Source organism: Echinops telfairi, unplaced genomic scaffold (assembly GCF_000313985.2).
Source record: "Echinops telfairi isolate 266 unplaced genomic scaffold, ASM31398v2 ScPeMD7_1713;HRSCAF=2227, whole genome shotgun sequence".
Taxonomy (NCBI): Eukaryota; Metazoa; Chordata; class Mammalia; order Afrosoricida; family Tenrecidae; genus Echinops; species Echinops telfairi.
This window is the reverse complement of record NW_022105611.1, coordinates 18165038-18181633: the sequence shown is the minus strand read 5'-3', so window position 1 is coordinate 18181633 and position 16596 is coordinate 18165038. Positions and strand designations below refer to the sequence as shown.

Genomic DNA, 16596 nt, shown 5'->3' with positions numbered 1-16596 from the left:
AGAAATAAAAAATGAAAACCCAGTCCTTCCCTCAAAGAAGAAGAAGGAGAAGGAGGAGGAGGAGGAGGAGGAAGAGGAGGAGAAGAAGAAGAAGAAGAAGAGGAGGAGGAGGAGGAGGAGAAGAAGAAGTCTGCTGCATGAATGCCTGGATGGGGGCCTCGGGTGTTTGTTACGAGCCCCTGGCTGAACCATCTTGGATAAAAAATGAGGGTCAAGTTGATTGTGATAGTGATTGTACAATTCTCAATAGGATTGAAGGATTAAACTACTGAATTGTATGATATGTGGCTTAGGTGCCAATAAAAATGTTTAAAAAAAAGAAAGAAAGAATCGAGGATCAGCAGACATTAGTTTCTGGCCTTGTAAGGTCCAAGGACTTACAATTAGAAGTCTGTTTTCTTAAAATATTGGGCTTCTCGATGAACTTGAAGACTGAACCCTTATCAAACAACTCACCCAGGAGTACCCTAGGCCACCTGGGCCCCTGTTCCTTTTTCCTCTGTAGGATTTAGCTCACCCAGGACTCATCTTGCTGGGATTCATGGCCTATTGCTAGGTTCTCCTGGACTGGATGCTGGAGTCCTATCTTCTAGCATCTCCTGTCATTCCTCTCTCATGCTGACAACTCACAGGACCTGGGCGTTTCTCAGACTTCTGTGACCCAGGTGGGCAAAGGCGCGCGCGCACACACACACACACACACAGAGCCAGAGAGACTGCTGAGAGAGTGACCGGTTTTATTCGATTCCAGCAAGACTATATGGTACGTGTTTCATGCAGATTAAATATGTGTGTCTTCACTGGCCCCAGGAGTGGGGCACATTCACTGCTAATTCCTTCATGGGCATGGCAGGCAATGGACATCAAGGAGAACCCTCAATATATTCTGAATGGGGAGCGGTTGGGATCATGACTGGGGGTGGAGGTGAGACAGTGGGCAGCTGTAGGCCCCTGGGACCTTGAGGCTTCAGCGGTTCAGGGACCATAGGACCTGGGTCCTTTGCAGGAGCTGGCACCAGTAGGTCTTGATCTTTTTGATCTTTCAGAGACACTGGGAGGGGAGGAGCTTGAGTCTTCATGGGTTCGGGGTTCTTTGGAGGCTCTGAGACCAGGGGACTTAGATCTGTGATTAGGGATGGCACCATGGGACCTTGTTTCTTTATAGGGGTCACAACCACAGAATCGTGGTCCTTCAGGGGCTCCGGAGCCATGAAACCCTGCATTTTTACAGGCTCAGAATCCACAAGACCTTGATTTGTCAGAGGTGGTATGAGTGTGGGGCTCTGATCCTTTAGATGTTCTGGGAAAAGGGGACCTTGATCTCTGACAGGGGCTGGGGCCAAGGGACCTTGTTTCTCCACAGACTTGGGAACCACTGGGCCTGGATCCTTCAAAGGCTGTGGTGCCACGGAACCTTGATTCTTGGCTCTTTCTGGAACCACTGGACTTTGATTCTTTAGAGGCATTGGGACCCCGGGACTAGGGTCCTTGGCTGGTGCTGAGATCATGGGAGCTTCATTCTTTATAGACTCAAGGACCACACGATCTTGACCCTTGACTGGCGTTGCAACCACAGCACCCTGCTCCTTCAGAGGCCCCGGGACCACAGCACCTGGAGTCTTGTCTGGCTCTAGGGCTACAGGACCTTGATTCTTAAGCGAATCACCGGCAGGTTTATCCAGGCTCCTGCAAAGGAGAGAGAGGTGGTCACCGTGAGAGCCAGAGCCCAGGCCACGGATGGGGCAGAGCACAGATTGCCTGAGAAGTCTTGGCCCAGGGGAACCTGGCCAAGGCAGCTCTTGCTGGAGAGCCAGGAGGGAATCTGACATTCCAGTCCTGAGTACAGCCTGAGGGTGGGGGGAGGGGCAGCCTCAGGAATCATTCATTGTGCTTGCCAATTGATTATAACCTGCACGTGGCACAGAGGGCGGTGCCCTGATGTCGACGGCAATACTATGCATGGACTCAGAGTCTGCCAGAGGGCATCCCAGCAGCCCACCCAACCCTGCACTCCACTGGGCCCCTCCTTCCTCCAGGAGAGGTGGGTCTATCCTGGGAACCCTATGTAAGCTATGCACTCCGATGACCCTACAAGCCAGGAAGGTTCATGGGGTACCAAGAAGCTGAGCAGTGGAAAGGTACCCCCCAATCTAATCTCCCCTGCAGGGGGAGGAATATTTTGTCTGACATTATTGAGAATCGCTGGCAGATGATCATAATAAAAAGCAGACCATCTTTTAATTGGCGTTACTAGTGTTTTTTAAGTTCTCTATAGAAAACACACCACTCTGTTATTGCCAGTGCCCATGATGGGCCGTCGGACTGCCCCTGCCTGGCTGCTGGCTGGGGCTGACTCCCTTATCCCATCCCCAGTCCAGGCGTTTCCTCTCCCACTTCCCGCTCCTCTCCCTCAGAACCTTCCCTTCCCTTCCTTTCTGAGTCCCGGGCTTGTTTCCTTCCAGTCTAGAGTCCAAGCCTCTCCCAGAATCCTTGCGGGCTACTACAGCTACCTCCCTGCAGACTTGCCCCTGGCCCACCGCATCATGGGCAGCGTGTGGCATCAGGACACCCACGGGAAACGGTGCCAGGCTGGGCCAGGGCAGTCACAGGCAGGCGGAAGCCCTCGTTTAGAATGTGCATTCCTTCCTTTCGGGCCAGCCTCAGAGTCAGGAGCACCACGGCTCGGGCCATCAGGATCCCAAGTCCCTGTACTCCTGCACACATCCAAAAACAGGTTGTCACTACCCCCCAGGGGCAGTGCTATCTACCCTGTCTCTTAGGGTCGCTCTGAGTGGCAATCAACTCAATGGCAGGGAGACCCCCACTTAGGGAGCTCTGTGGCTCAGTGGTTGTGTGCTTGGCTGCTTACCAAAAGTTCTTCGGCTTGACCTCACCAGCTGCTTTGACAGAGGAGGGACCTGGTGATCGACTTCCATAAAGATTACAGCCTAGGGGCCTACGGGGGCCTCCTATCCTGTTTTATGGGGTCTCCAGGAATGGACTGGAGGCCCCCCCCACCCCCCGGCATCAGCAATCCTTACGTGATTTTACTGTCCCTGCCCAGCTTCCCCACCTGTAAAAAGGTCCCACCATCCACAGGAGGCAGCAGCAGGCCACAGTAGCACTCGGAGTGGCACAAGACCCCCTCTTTGAGGTAGACATTGGCCCGTAGCTGGGCAAGCAAGTGGCAGGCTAGATCCACCCCCATCCGACCATAGGCCAGCTATCCTTAGGCCTGGCCCAGCTGTACCTTCCAATCCGATACTCTGGGCCAGCTGCAAATAGTCTCAAGACGGCATGTGATGCTGGCCCCTTCTACCTTCCCACCTGTGCACCTTGACTGCGTTGCCCTCCCAGAAATGAGACCAACTCCCTGCTGGGCTTTTCCTGGTTGCGGGGCTGCTAGGACAAGCACAGGACAAGCACAGTGGACACCTCAGTTTCTTCACCTGTAAAGTGTGACAGCAATATAAGTGTCAGGGACCATGACTGCCACAGAGGCTCTGGGGACCCTGGTAGGCAGAGGTCTGGGACATCTAAGTTTTGACATTCACAGAGGGCTGCTGAGCCAACGCTGACTCATAGCGACCCCACTGTGCGTTTCTGAGATGGTAACGTGTTTATGGGAGTAGAAAGCTCAGTCTTTCTCCTGTGGAGCTGCCGGTGGTTTTGAACTGCCGACCGTGCAGATCACAGCCCAATGCATAACCACTGCACACCAGGGCTCCTAGGCTCTGTGGAAGCCCTGCTCATCTGTGAAGGCTTGGTCCAGAGCCCACCTCCTCATAAGGTCTTCCGGTACCTTCCTGTAGCCCATTCCTATAGCAAGTCTCTTTCTCCCCAGTCACAGATAGCCTGTCACACATCAGCACCCTCCATTAGACCACTTGTTTCCCAAAGCAGGACACTCCTGCTGCCCTCAGCACGGTGCCCAGGACAGCACCTGGCACAAAGGTGGCCAAACAGAAAGATACCCCGAATTATCATGACCTAAACCGGTTCCTACTCTACCCCACCAGCCTAGCCAGAAACCTGGAATCATCCTGGGTACCAATATCTCCCTCAGAACCCTTACCCAGCCTATGTTGTATCCATTCCAACTCAGCATTTCACAACCCTCGAACCTCCCTGCTTCCCTCTCCACCCCCAACCTGCTAAGCCATCGTCTCTCGGGCCACAATAACAGCCTCCCAACTGGGTCCCCGGCCTCATCTCTTCTGGTCTCATCCACCTGGTCTCCACTCAGATATCCCCATGCTCTTTCGAAGCTAACAGGCCTGGTCACATCCCTTCCCTGCGTACAACCTTCCGATGGCGTCTCCTCTCACGGAGAATCCAGAGACAATCTGAAACAGGCCTTTCACCACCTCAGAGGCAGCTGGGGGGAAGGGAATGAACCCACTCCTCACCAAGACAGGCAGGCCAGTAGCACCCTGAGGTCCCTGGTGGAAGGTGGGGGTGGGGGAGCACTGCTCCCCTCGCCTGCCACCCCGGGCCCTGGACATGCACCCACAGCTCCCACTCGCTCACCACCATCCAGCCAGCTCTGACTCGTAGTGACCCTCAAGGGCTGAGGAGAACGGCCCCTGTGGGTTTCTGAGACGGCAGCTCTCTACGGGAGTACCAAGTCTCATCTTTCTCCCACAGAGCAGCTAGTGGTTTTGAACTGCTGACCTTGCAGTTAGCAGCCCAATGCATAACCACTACGCCACCAGAGGTCCTCGGCGCCGTTGCCAGAGGTCACCTTTTCATGTAATCCTGTGCCATCTGCCCCAGGACAGCCTTTCAGTGACAAGAGAGGGGGCAGTGATGGCTATTGATTACATCTCAGAGCGAGATACACCCCGAACAGCTCAGACACTCAATGTCCACAGCCCCACCGTCCTGATGGCTCTCCTCAAAACAGTGGGCTCCCTTTCCTTGGAAAGAATGCCCCCAGAACTGAAAGCAATATTGCAGGCTTGTGCTGCAAGGGGCTTCTTACTTTATGTACTCCACCCCCATTATCTGCAGTCCCTACCTATGTCACTGCCAACTCAGTCTACCAGCCGGGGCCACACAGCGTGCATTCAGATGAGGCTGCCGTGGCCACCGGAAGAGCAATAGGAGCAGAGTTAGCGCTGCCGCGCTGCCGGTGAGTAGGGGGTGGAGGTGGTGAACTGATCAGACCCCACCTTCATTGGACTCATTGATGGTTTCAGAGCAGGGGAGGGGCCTGGTGAAGAGATGGCTATTTCAGAACACACATCTTCTTCACCATGGGGGTCCCAGAGACCCTCGCAAGTCCTGCACTCCAAAGCAAACCCCCTGCCATTGAGCCCAGTCCAACTCACAGGGACCCGACAGGACAGGGAAGAACTGCCCCTGTGGGTTTCTGAAACGGCAACTTTTTATGCGAGTAGAAAGCCTCATCTTTCTCCCACAGAGTGGATGGTGGTTTTGAACTGCTGATGTTGCAATTAGCAGCCCAGTGTTTAATCCACTGAGCCACGTGGGCTTCCTGCACAGAGGATGGGCTTTAGGGTCAAGCAGAACTGGGTTCTGATCCTGCGTCACCACTTACAAGCTGTGTGGCTTTGTCACTTCATCACTGGGTTTTGAGGTCTTCCTCGTAGGTGGGGGGATGCCCAGACACCACAGCTCTGTTGTGAGGGTGGGTGAAGTGAGAACCAGAGTGAGTCAATGTCAGGCGCCCTCCCCGAGGCTGGGCCATGTCTGCTTGCTACAGCAGTGGCACCAGGGAGCTGCGGCAGATTTCTAGTTTGGATGGAGATCTTTCTGCAGTGCTGGGATCCCTCCAGGCAGATACGTCAGTCTTCTGCTTTCTGCCTTAGGACTGTTTTGATGTTTAATGTCTGCTATGAACTAACTTCTCTAGGTTCAGCCTGCTAAAACCAAAGCCCCTGCCATCAAGCCACAGTGACCCTGCAGGGCAGAGAAGAACTGCCCACACGGTTTCCAAGGCTGTAAATAAGCCCTTAAGGGAGCAGCCAGCTACTTCTTCCTGTGGAGTGGCTGGTGGATTTGAAACGTTGACCTTGAGTTAGCAGCTGAGCTCTTAACCACTGCCTATCCCCCGCCCCCCTTGACCTTTTAAAAACTGTAAACTGCGGCAAGAAGGTAAGCCAGACAGACGAAACGGCTCAGATCTTGTGCTCTCGGCAATGTGCAAATTGATTTTTGTTTCCTCCCGATCTAAAACAAAGGATGGGATCGGGAGCAATTCATCAACATTGGTCTCCTGGGCCCCGAGGGGATCAATGAAAAGGACTCTCCAATTGCCAAAATGGAAACACTCTTGGGTGATTTATAAGGCGTGCTGGGGAAGTGGGGCCCAGCGAAGGGCTGGGGGAGGGAGGCCCGCACTGGGTCAGCGTGATCCCAGGCTGCAGCATGTTGGGGGAGAGGGGCTTAACTCCCTCGCTCCAGCTGGTGCGATTTTCAGGACTCAGGTGGTGGGCTACACGGAAGTGGGGTCAGCACAGCTCCACTACTGACAAGGGCACCCCAACAAGGACTCGTGTGGAAATGACACACTGCTCCTGCCAGAGGGTGTTCGGAAGCCTCCTCACCAGCCCTGACCACCGCAACCCAACCAAACCGATGACCACGTGGCAATGCAGATGCACAGAGATCCTCTAGGTCAGGGTAGCATTGTCCTGTGAGGTTCTGAGCTGTACTCTTGACGGGAGCTGAAAGCCTCCCTGGGAAGAAGGAACAAGAACCCCCTTCTACCAGAACTAAGAGGCCCTGCTATGCCAAACTCTGGAAGTCAAACAGATTTGGATAGCTGTGTATCCTTTTACTGGCCAAACTCTTTCTTCCCGAATTTGGGGACCAACTAGATTTGGATAGTGATGGTTACGGGCACTATTGCTATTTCTTTGAGGCTCGCGGATCTTAAGAAAGTCACACAGCTAGTCAATAGTACAGCTTGGATTTAACAGAGGGCCCAAGTGAAACAGCTGCTAGCGACCCCACGGAGCAGAAGAGAACTGGCCCATGTTTCCAAGTCTGTAAGTCAGGATGAGGGCAGTCGGCCACATCGTTCTCCAGGGGAACAGATGGTGGGTTTGAACCGCTGACCTTTTAGCTAGCAACCAAGCTCTTAGTGCCCCTTCAAAGAAAGCCCATTGTTGGCTCTAGTCTTGGGCCTTTTTCCTGCCACCTCTCTGCCACCCTGGAGTTTGGAGTTCTACACTGGGCAGGGGCGGGATTAGCCCAAATCTGAGACTGTCCTTTAACTAAGACTCTGATCTTGTGATGTCAGGACTGCTTAGGAGAAGCAGGTGCATCAAGCACAGCAGTCGGCTGGCCTTCCACAGGCCGGCCATGGGCAGCTCTGAGCTCTCCTGGGACCGCGACCTCTCTCAAAGCCACCTCTTTCCATGGGAGCCGCGGCAGTGATGAGGCAGATGATGCCTGGTGGAGGCACCCTTTATGGGAATAACCTGGGAAGATGTGGTGACGATGGCCACTCACTCACTCACTCACTCACTCACTCACTCACTCACTCAGTCCATCAGTCAATCAGCACACACTGTACAGGACATTTCTCTGGAGTAGGCTTTGGGACCACGAAGGACCCAGCCCTTGCCTTGGGTGGGGGGCACACAGACGTGAGCAGATGACACATTCAGTACGTGTGATAAGTTCCATGATAAAGATACACACAGGAGCATCTTACCCAGCCGGGGAGGTGCGGGCAAGGCTTCCGGGAGCTGTCCCCTGAGCGGAGTCTTGAAGGATGAGTAGGAGTTAGCCGGGTGGAGAAGCAGAGGGCATTCTGGGCGGGTGGGACCGCATGGGGAGAGGTATGAGGTGAGAAGCAGCATGGTGCACCGAGGGAACAGTGTGCTTCTGTAGGCCAGAGGAGCCCAGGGATGGTTTGAAGCAGGGGGTGACATGATCAGCTTGCATGTCCTGAAGATCCCTCTGGCCACTTAGAGCAGTAATTTGTTTATCTCTCAGCTCCTGGAACTACCTTGGCCCCAGGTAAGATGCCTTGAGGTAGTTAAGATACAATGCCAAATTAACCAGTGATTGAGGTTAAGGGACAGAAGCTCAGTTTCCCGGTTTGTGATAAAATGCACAAAACGGTGGTCTCTGATCGAATGCCCCAGGGAATGGATGCCAGTTTCATGCTGGTGTCTCTAATCTGAAATCTGCTGGGCCATTCTCTATGTAACAGCCATCTGCTTCAGCTACCTAATGCGTTAACGAAGTGCCCGAGGGAGAAAACCCTGCATATTGGCTGAGCTGACTGGTCACTGCAGTCAAAACCTTTGAGTGGGTTGTGTAAAGGCCTGCTCCGATTTTCACGTTCCCTCGGTCTGTATCTGTTTCCCACTGTTTGAAGGAGATACCAGGTAAGTCTGCTGGAGGGCCCATGGTGGCCCAGCCAGAGGGAGACTGTGGGGTGGGGGCTCCGTTTTAGTTCACTCAAGCTCGTCTGAAACCTGGTTTGTTCCTAGCCAGCCCGGGCCTCCTTCAGATGAGGGGGAGGACCTGCGGGATCCAACATTCACACTCCAGCTGCTTCCTCATCTTTCCAGACTGGACTGAGGAAGCCCCACCCTCTTGCACTCCCCTGCCTAAGGTGTTACCTGGCTCCCTGGGGCCAACATCTGCTTGACACATGAGAAGAGTTCAATGGAATGACACAGAACTGCTTTGTACAATAATAAAAAAATACATCAACTGTTTGCATGATATTGTTTGGGTCTATGGACCCAAGGTCATGAATAACTGGAATTCCAGGGAACCTTCTTCATTGGAGCCTTGCCTCTATCAGTCCACTTCCTGTAGTGTTACACCTCACGTGTGGGGAACTCTGATGGGTGTGTGTCCACGTGGCCAGGCAGTGATGCTCAGCGGTCTGACAGACAGTATGCAATGAGTCTCCATGTTGTGATCTGATGTGAGCAGCTAATCCGTTGAAAGAGTTTCCCTGGGTTGGGGGTGGGGAGGAGGTAGATGTATTTCCCTTCATCCAGTAGATATGGATTTCTGGCAAAGTTCATCCCGCATCTGATATCACCCTTTGATCTAGGGTTCTTGAGATGTGAGCCAACAGCCTGCCATCTTTGGGTTTCTCAGCCGCTGAAATGATCTAAGTAAGAAGTCCCTGGCCTGATGCCTGACCCACAGATTCGGGGCCGGTTAGCTTCCGCAACTGCATGAGTCATTTCCTTGAAACAAGATTTTATGTATTACGTGTGTCATCTATAAATACTGGTATTTACGCATTTCTAGCTTTGTGCTTCCCTGGCCTTGCTCCTCTAGAGAACCCAACCGAAGACTAACTTTCTGTCTACCAGAGAGAGGGACAACATGTAGGTCTAGACCAGAGATGGAAGGGGCAGGCCCTTTCTGATGTCTAGTGCATTTAGTGGTGAAATGATCGTGTATGTAGGGTTCTCTCTGGTTCCTTTAGGGAACCCAGGTGGTGTAGTGGGTTTCAAGTTGAGCTGCTCACTAGAGTCAGCAGTTTGAAACCACCAGCTGCTCCACAGGAGAAAGACGAGGCTTTCTGCTCCCATAAAGATTTCCAGCCTACAGGGGCAGTTCTACCTTGTCCTATATAGGGTCTCTGAGTCGAGATCCACTCAAGAGCCATGGTCCCATTTCATTCTCATTCCCACCCCCTCCCCTCTGCAGTGGGGGTTGCTGTGTCCCTTTCCACAGAACACCACGACTCTGGGTGAAATGACTGGCAGGGAGTCACCCGGCCGCACTGGCCCATGAATCTTAAACACTGACGAGTGGCCAGTGCTAAGCAGCCACCAGCCACCATGGATCATGAAGTACTCTTCCAACTCACTCATTGCCATCACCCTGGAGGACAGGCAGAACTGTCCCTGTGGGTGTCTGGGGCTGTATCTGTTGCCCATCTTTCTCCTGTGGAGCGGCTGCAGTTTCAAATTGCGGACCTTGCAGGTTGCGGCACAAAGCATGACCACTGTGGCACCAGGGATCCACAAAGCACATTCAGGGTGCCAGTCCGATTCCTTGTCATGACAGGTCTTATGATCGCAAACTCATTGCAGGGAGCCAGTTCCAACCCACAATGACCCTACAGGGCAGCGTGGAACTTCCCTGTGGGTTCAGAGTCTGTAACTCTTCACGGGAGTAGAAATCGGAGTCTGTAACTCTTCACGGAAGTAGAAATCCTCATCTTTCTCCTACGGAGCTGCTGGTGGATTCAAACTGCTGACCTGACTCAACAGTTAACAGCACAACCAGAGACCCAGCTACACTATCAGGGCGCTGTGAGTTGGAAAGGCCTTGATGGTGGTGAGTGGGGTTTTGTTGTGAGTGCGGGGTGTGGATGCACCCAAGACAGTGGAGGAAGAAAGACCCTGTTAGGAGAGGGCTATTGCCTCTCGTGTCTCCAGGCACGGCAGCTGCTCTCCCGTTGCTGCTGGCCCTGCAGAGGGACAGAGGTGGGGCCTTGCTCTCACTGGACACGGTCCCCAATGTACAGTCCAAGAGGAGCCTTTTCTATCTGGGGTCCTGGAAAGCCAACCGGCCATAAGAGTTTTAGCAGTCTAAGGGCCTTGGAACATGATGCAGTGGGAGTGCCTTTGTGAAACGGGACTCGATACTCCTCAAACCTGTGGGAAGCAGCCACAAAATGTTAAACCCTGATGGGAGGGGGAAAATGAGCGAAAGAAATGTTCAAAGGCTCAGGAAGAATTGAAAATCACTTATACCTAAGTTAGTGGCGATGGGCTGTTTGTGGAGCAGGGGGCTGGATCTTATAAGGCTGGTGGGGTGCTGTAGGAAGCAAGTTCAGCCATGAGCCATCCTCTTATGCCAGCACCAGGGGTGCCTGAGAGAAGCCGTAGAGGAGTGGGGCTCTGAGTGAGCCCTGCCTAGGGGTGGCCCTGCCTCCCGCCCCCCTGTCTCATGGTTTGGGGTGTGTCCCGCTCCCATGGGCGCACATCATCCTCAGGGCCTGTGTGTGTCACAGGGCTGCCGCGAGTCTGAATCAACTCAAAGGCAGTGGGTTTGGCTCTGGTGAGGGCTTAGCAAGCTCTTAGGGATGAGTCCTGCTCGACCTTTCGCGTGATATGCCTGTGCCCTCACTTTGACGGCGAGGGCACCATGCCCTGCTCACAAGCACTCCAGCTCACAATCGCCCTCCCTTGCTGCAGGGCAGCTCTTAAGTCACAACGAAGCCCTTGCCTTGCATGAGCCCCCAAGCCTAACACACGGCCCTGGAACCATGCCAACCAAGCCTAAATAAGAACCTGCCCCTGCTCCGACTTCCACACATTCTGAAAGCCACAGGTAGAAGTGGCTGGCGGCCAGTGCTCTTTTGGACATGGTTTTCTCTGGGTGCCCCGCTTTCTCTCCTTTGTTTCCCCTTCTCTCAACGGGTCAAGGGAGCCGGGTGTCAAACTTCTGAGTATTTGTTTCATTTCCCACCTGGGGTGAGGGGCAGGGGGGCGGGGCAAAAAAGCGGGCCGATCAATAGACTGTTTCCTATTCATTCGGCAGACAAACACATTGGGTTTGTTTTTATTTTACCCAGATGTGACCCTTGATTCCGGCCACTGCTCCCCACTCCCACCCAAACCCAGAAATCAGGGGCCAGCAATAGAGAAATAGGCCCACCCCCATCAAGTAAAAGAGGAGCGGAGGTGGTGGCCTGATGGGTAGGATGGGGGGAGAAGCATGATAGTGGGAGGCATGCAGGGGCATGGGGTGCAGTCTGGGCATATGGAATGGAGACCATATGGAATCAGATCTTCCCATGACCAGGGGCTGCCTGTGCCTGGACCTTCCTCAGGTGAACGATCCCCTCCCTCACCTTCACCCCCACCCTCCTCCCTCGCCCCACCTCCCCGGCCCAGGCTCCCCTGTTTGAGCCCTCCACATCATTGCTCATGCAACTCCCTCTGTTGGGCATGCCTTTGCCTCCCCCAGCCCAGTTCACCTGGTCAACACCTACCCCTCTGCTGAGGCCCGCCCTGATGCATGGAACCAGCTAGAATGCACTGGTCCTTCCTGCACCAGTGTGACCGGGCCATCCTGGGTTCCTAGTGCCCAGCACAGTGTCTGGCACATGACAGGTCCTCAGTGGGTACTTGTTGGCTAGATAAAGGGGCATCTCACACATGCAGAATAAAAGCCCTGGTCTCCCACTCTAGCAAAAGGGGTTGAGCTCACAGGAAGCAAACGTGGCTTTAGCGTTGAAGTTCCCACTCCGCCTCTCGCCCTTCCCAACCCCAGACCTGCTCACCAGCCTGCCCCCACCCATTCTCCAAGGCCCCTGGGCCACAGAGCCTCTGTGTCTCCCTACCCCCCAATAGGGGTAACCCATCCATCATCTGAACTCCGGCTCTCTAACCTGCCACTGCCTGGCTAGTCCCCACCCCAGGTGAGGCACAGACCCGTAGACATCCCATAGCCCACACGGTGAGCCAGCCCCCAGAAGGCAGAACCTCCACCTCGCCATCCACCAAATGCTTTAACACAAGCATCTCCGCCAACCCACGGCAGGAGCAGGGGGCAGAGTGTGAGAGGCCGGACCCCACCCAGCGCGGTGAGGCGGAGCTAGGCGCAGGCAGTCACTGGTCCCCGACCACGTGCGATGAAACATTACGCTACCTGGTTGGCCAGTGGGTCTCCCGGTCCGTCTTCGCCTTTCCCACACTTAGCTCTGACCGCTCGCAATTAGCACCTGAGAGGCGATCTAACAGAGTCAAGCCGCATTAGGAAGAAGCCCTGGCACGCACAGGCCTCCTCGTCACCTGCAGAGGGGCTCCCAGGCAAAGGCCGTTCCGGGCCTCACCAAGGAAATAAGGTCAAGAAGGTGGCATTCGTCTTGAGCATTTATTGAGATCAGAAAAGACTGAGATTGGTTTTGTTTGTTTGTTTTTATCTGAGGAAGCACAGACCACAAGCACGTCACAATCAATTGGCTATACATGAATTTTTTTTTTTTTTTTGGTTATTCTCTTACTAACAGCGGGAAGGAAACAGCACCGAGAGAGGTGTGCTCTACACGTTACATAGACAATCTGTGGTATGCAACAAAACCCAGGCCACAAAATCGGAATTAGACACTTCCTGTCTGCCTCGGAGAGGCAAAGGCATATGGAAGGGGGGTCGGGGAATGGAGATGGTGGGGAGATGCGGGAGTGGGGAGCACAGAGATGGTGCGGGGGTTCTGCGGGTCATTCTCACAAGCAGGCCAAGCAGACAGTGGGCAGCACAGTCCTCGATCTCTTGCCAGGGAAGACAGGGAGACAAAGGGGCGGATAAAGAGAGGGGCAGGGCAGGCAGGCGTTGGGGGCTTGGTCACCCTCAGAGAGGCAGAGCCCAAACCACTTGCTTGTCAAACTAACATTGGCTCCATGCAGTGTGCTTGGGGAATGGCACGGGACTGCTCCGATTTTTATGTGCCCACCAGAGAGTGGAAAAAGGGGGCCTTGCAGGCACTCTAGCCATCAAAGGAACCCCAAGCAGGGTTTGTTTCCTCGGGGCGAGGACGAGTTAACAATGAGGCGGATGCCGAAGGGTGCAGGTCGTGCAAGAAGAGAGGGGACTTGTGCTTGCTGTCACTCATCTGTCCTGAATGGTGTCACATGTTTTCACCACGTCAAAGAGGGACAGCTGCCCATGACAGATTAGGGAGTAAGCACAAGTCGGCCCGTGCTGACTCTGCTCCCAGGGGACGTCATCCCTGTTCGGGATGGTTAATTGAAAGAAGCTTGGATCCTGAAGGAAGGTGCTATGGGGTTGGAAGAGAGACAGCAGCCAGCCAGGCGGCTTAAGAAGCAGAACCTTGGTGGTGGTGGAAGCTGTGACCTTGTGCACTACGGATCAGGGGTTGTATTGGGCAGTCTGGTTGGGGCTGTCCGGGGCATTACACAGGGTGGCAAACTTAGTCCCTGGGAGCTGCCTGGTGGCTGGAGAAGGCCCTGGGGTAAACTGGAAATCTGGGATCAAGCCTTATGCATCCTTCTGGCTGTATTGCTGGGGAAATGGAGGGGTGATAGGTGTCGCCATATGTAATGCCTGTAGATATGCAGCATAGTGCCTGGTTCGCAGGCATTCGATCAACACAAATAGATCTATATGACTCTGCTATGGACAAATCCTAATTGTGGCTAGCATCGCCATGTCTGGCTAAGGTCGGATCTTGAGAGAGCAAACCTAAATGGGTGGACTCTCAGGATAAAGTTAAGATTGTGTGGCTAGACTCTCTGGTTAATGGTAAGGCGAGTTAGCAAACCATTGCAATCAATACCGCGGTCTGCTCTAGTCATTTCCAGACGGGCCTGCTCGCCTGTCTACCTTCTGCAAGGCACCTCTCTCTTCACAGCTCTGTATCCTGAGGTCAAAGGGGGATTGCAGGACCGGGCAGAGCGCCATTTCTCATATCCCTGTTCTCTTAACAAGTACAGCTTGTATAGCACCTACTGAGATAATTTGCAAACAACATCCCACGTGCTAGACAAAAACCACATAAACAGATATCTTGCTGCCCGATGGTCAGCAGATGGTCCCCCAAACAGAGGGCTGATGGGAGCGCTGCTTCCTCTACACAAGGAGGGCCCTTGGGGGCTTTTTCGATAAGAGACTATGGGGCCTGCACTCTTCAGCATTTTTATTCTGGAAGGAAAGGCAACTGTCAGAGCAGAGGCTGTGTAACAATCGGCCTGCAGTCTCAGAACACTGGGGACAATAATCGGGACCTGCCCGGACACGGGAGAGAAAGCATAAGAGGCAATTTACACACATCACGATGCTTTGCATTAGCAAGCAGAATTTTTTTCTGCTAGATATTCAGGGCACTAGGAGCTCTGGCAGCACAGTGGTTAAATTGCTTGGCCGCCAATCGCAAGCTGGGCACTTTGGACCCACCAGCCTCGCTGCAGCGGAAAGGTGTGGCAGTCTGCTGCCAGGAGGATTCGCAGCTCCGGAAGCACTCTGGGGGAATGGTGCCGGTCGGACTGGTCGGACTGGCAGGGGGCTTTTGGTTTGGTATGAGCACTGGGGCATCTTTTCACGCCAACTCCCTAACTCCTACAACCACACGACGCCGGCACAGCTAAGGGGGTGGGGGGGCTTGGGCCGCACGGCCACACGACACACAACACGTACTCGGAGAGCTGCTTCTGTCCATCAGGGAGGCCCCACAGGCCTGCCAACCACTTGGCGGAGACCTCACCCAGTCTTTAGCCAAGGGACAGAACTGTCCCCATAACCGGAAGCCCGGCGTCCTTTGTTCCCCGCGGAGGGACAGTTTGGAAAGAGAAGAGTTAAGAATCACCATCCTGACCGCGTCCCCTCCTCCCTCTGCCTCGAGTGTCTCTCTAAAGCAAGACAAGCACCTGACAAGGGGCCCAGCCTCCACGTGCAGGTTCTTCCTCGGTCACCTTGCAGGAGCTGCTCTGCCCATTCGGCAGTCCAGGGCGGGGACGGGTAGCTCACTGCGGGTAAACAGAGGAACACAATCTTCTCTTCCACCTGTGTGACCTTCCTGTGACTTGTAGAATGTTCCTTCAGGACCCTGGCCTCCTTTTAGACATCGGGCCCAGCCACATCCACAAGGGAAGCCCAGGGACAGGAAACCGTGCAGACCAGACAGCTCTCACAGAACAGCCTCAGGGGACAGTCAGCACTCACTCCCTTGTACGGACATTAAGGCCAAGGTGGTTTGGTTTGTCCTCACTAATCGCGTCACGCGCTGAGGCCCAGGATGAGCTTCTACAACACAGGGTCGTTTTTTCTGAATTTTGGAAAGGAAGGGATTTACCTAATGTTCACAAGTGACCACTGAAACAGACCTCAGGGCAGGGGCAGGGGGTGGGGTAGGGATGGGGTGGATCATCAGGAGTCCTGCTCAGCGCCCTTGAGGAAACTCTGGCCCCTCCCAACTGAGCACTGCCGCCTCCCTCCCTGGTAGGGGAAGGCACAGCTGGGAAGCAGGGTGCCCTGGGTTCCCCGGGGCTCAGCAGCCTGGGAGTGTGGGCCCCACTCAGGCCCTCTGGCCTGGATTTGGGGAGGCAGCAAGCCACATAGTCTTTGAAAGAGGATTCCTCCCAGCCGGAGACCTCCAGGGACCCCAGGGCCGGGGCAGGCGAGAAGCCTCTAATCAATTTTGTGGCCTTTTGTTGTTTTAAAATTAAAAATAATAATGAGAATAATAAAAAGCAGGAGAAGGGGGAGGGAAAAGGAAGGAGAGAGGAGTAAAAAGGAAAATGCGGTAACATTTACTCTTTAGCCTCAGCCAGTTTATTGTTCATCTGCTGACTTTGCTCCTTGTCTTCCGGTCCAGCAGGGCTGGGAGTCTCTGCACTCTTTTTCTTGGTGGCCCGGCCGGACACCACCTGCTTGTCTTTGGCCTTCCTCGGGGTCTTGTGGCTGACAGAGGTCTTTTTTGGTTTGGAACTCTGAAAGCTAGGTTTCTCCACCTGCCCGGGAGAGACAAACAGGCGCCAAAGACGGAAACACAAAAGGGGAGAGGGCAGGAGAGAGAGTGGAGACAGAAGACATCATTGATCATGCACTCGGATGCTGAGGGAGCAGGTGTGTGTGTGTGTGTGTGTGTGTGTGTGCAGGTGTGTGTGTATGTGT

General features: G+C 54.1%; 1 protein-coding gene across 2 annotated transcripts in view; it reads right to left on the bottom strand.

Annotated features, from left to right (window-relative positions):
- Positions 1–720: 720 nt before the first annotated feature.
- MAP6 (microtubule associated protein 6) overlaps positions 721–16596 on the bottom strand; it is a 63727-nt gene continuing 47851 nt past the window's right edge. The window contains exons 3-4 of one of the 2 annotated variants that reach the window (XM_045293156.1): positions 16237–16433; positions 721–1686 (exon numbers count right to left, since the gene is read on the bottom strand). In XM_045293156.1, the coding sequence (XP_045149091.1) occupies positions 864–1686; positions 16237–16433 (1020 nt within the window). In that variant the 3' untranslated portion in view covers positions 721–863. Of the gene's footprint in view, positions 1687–12868; positions 16434–16596 lie in introns of those variants that run through there. The other variant, XM_004708834.3, reaches the window with a different exon arrangement.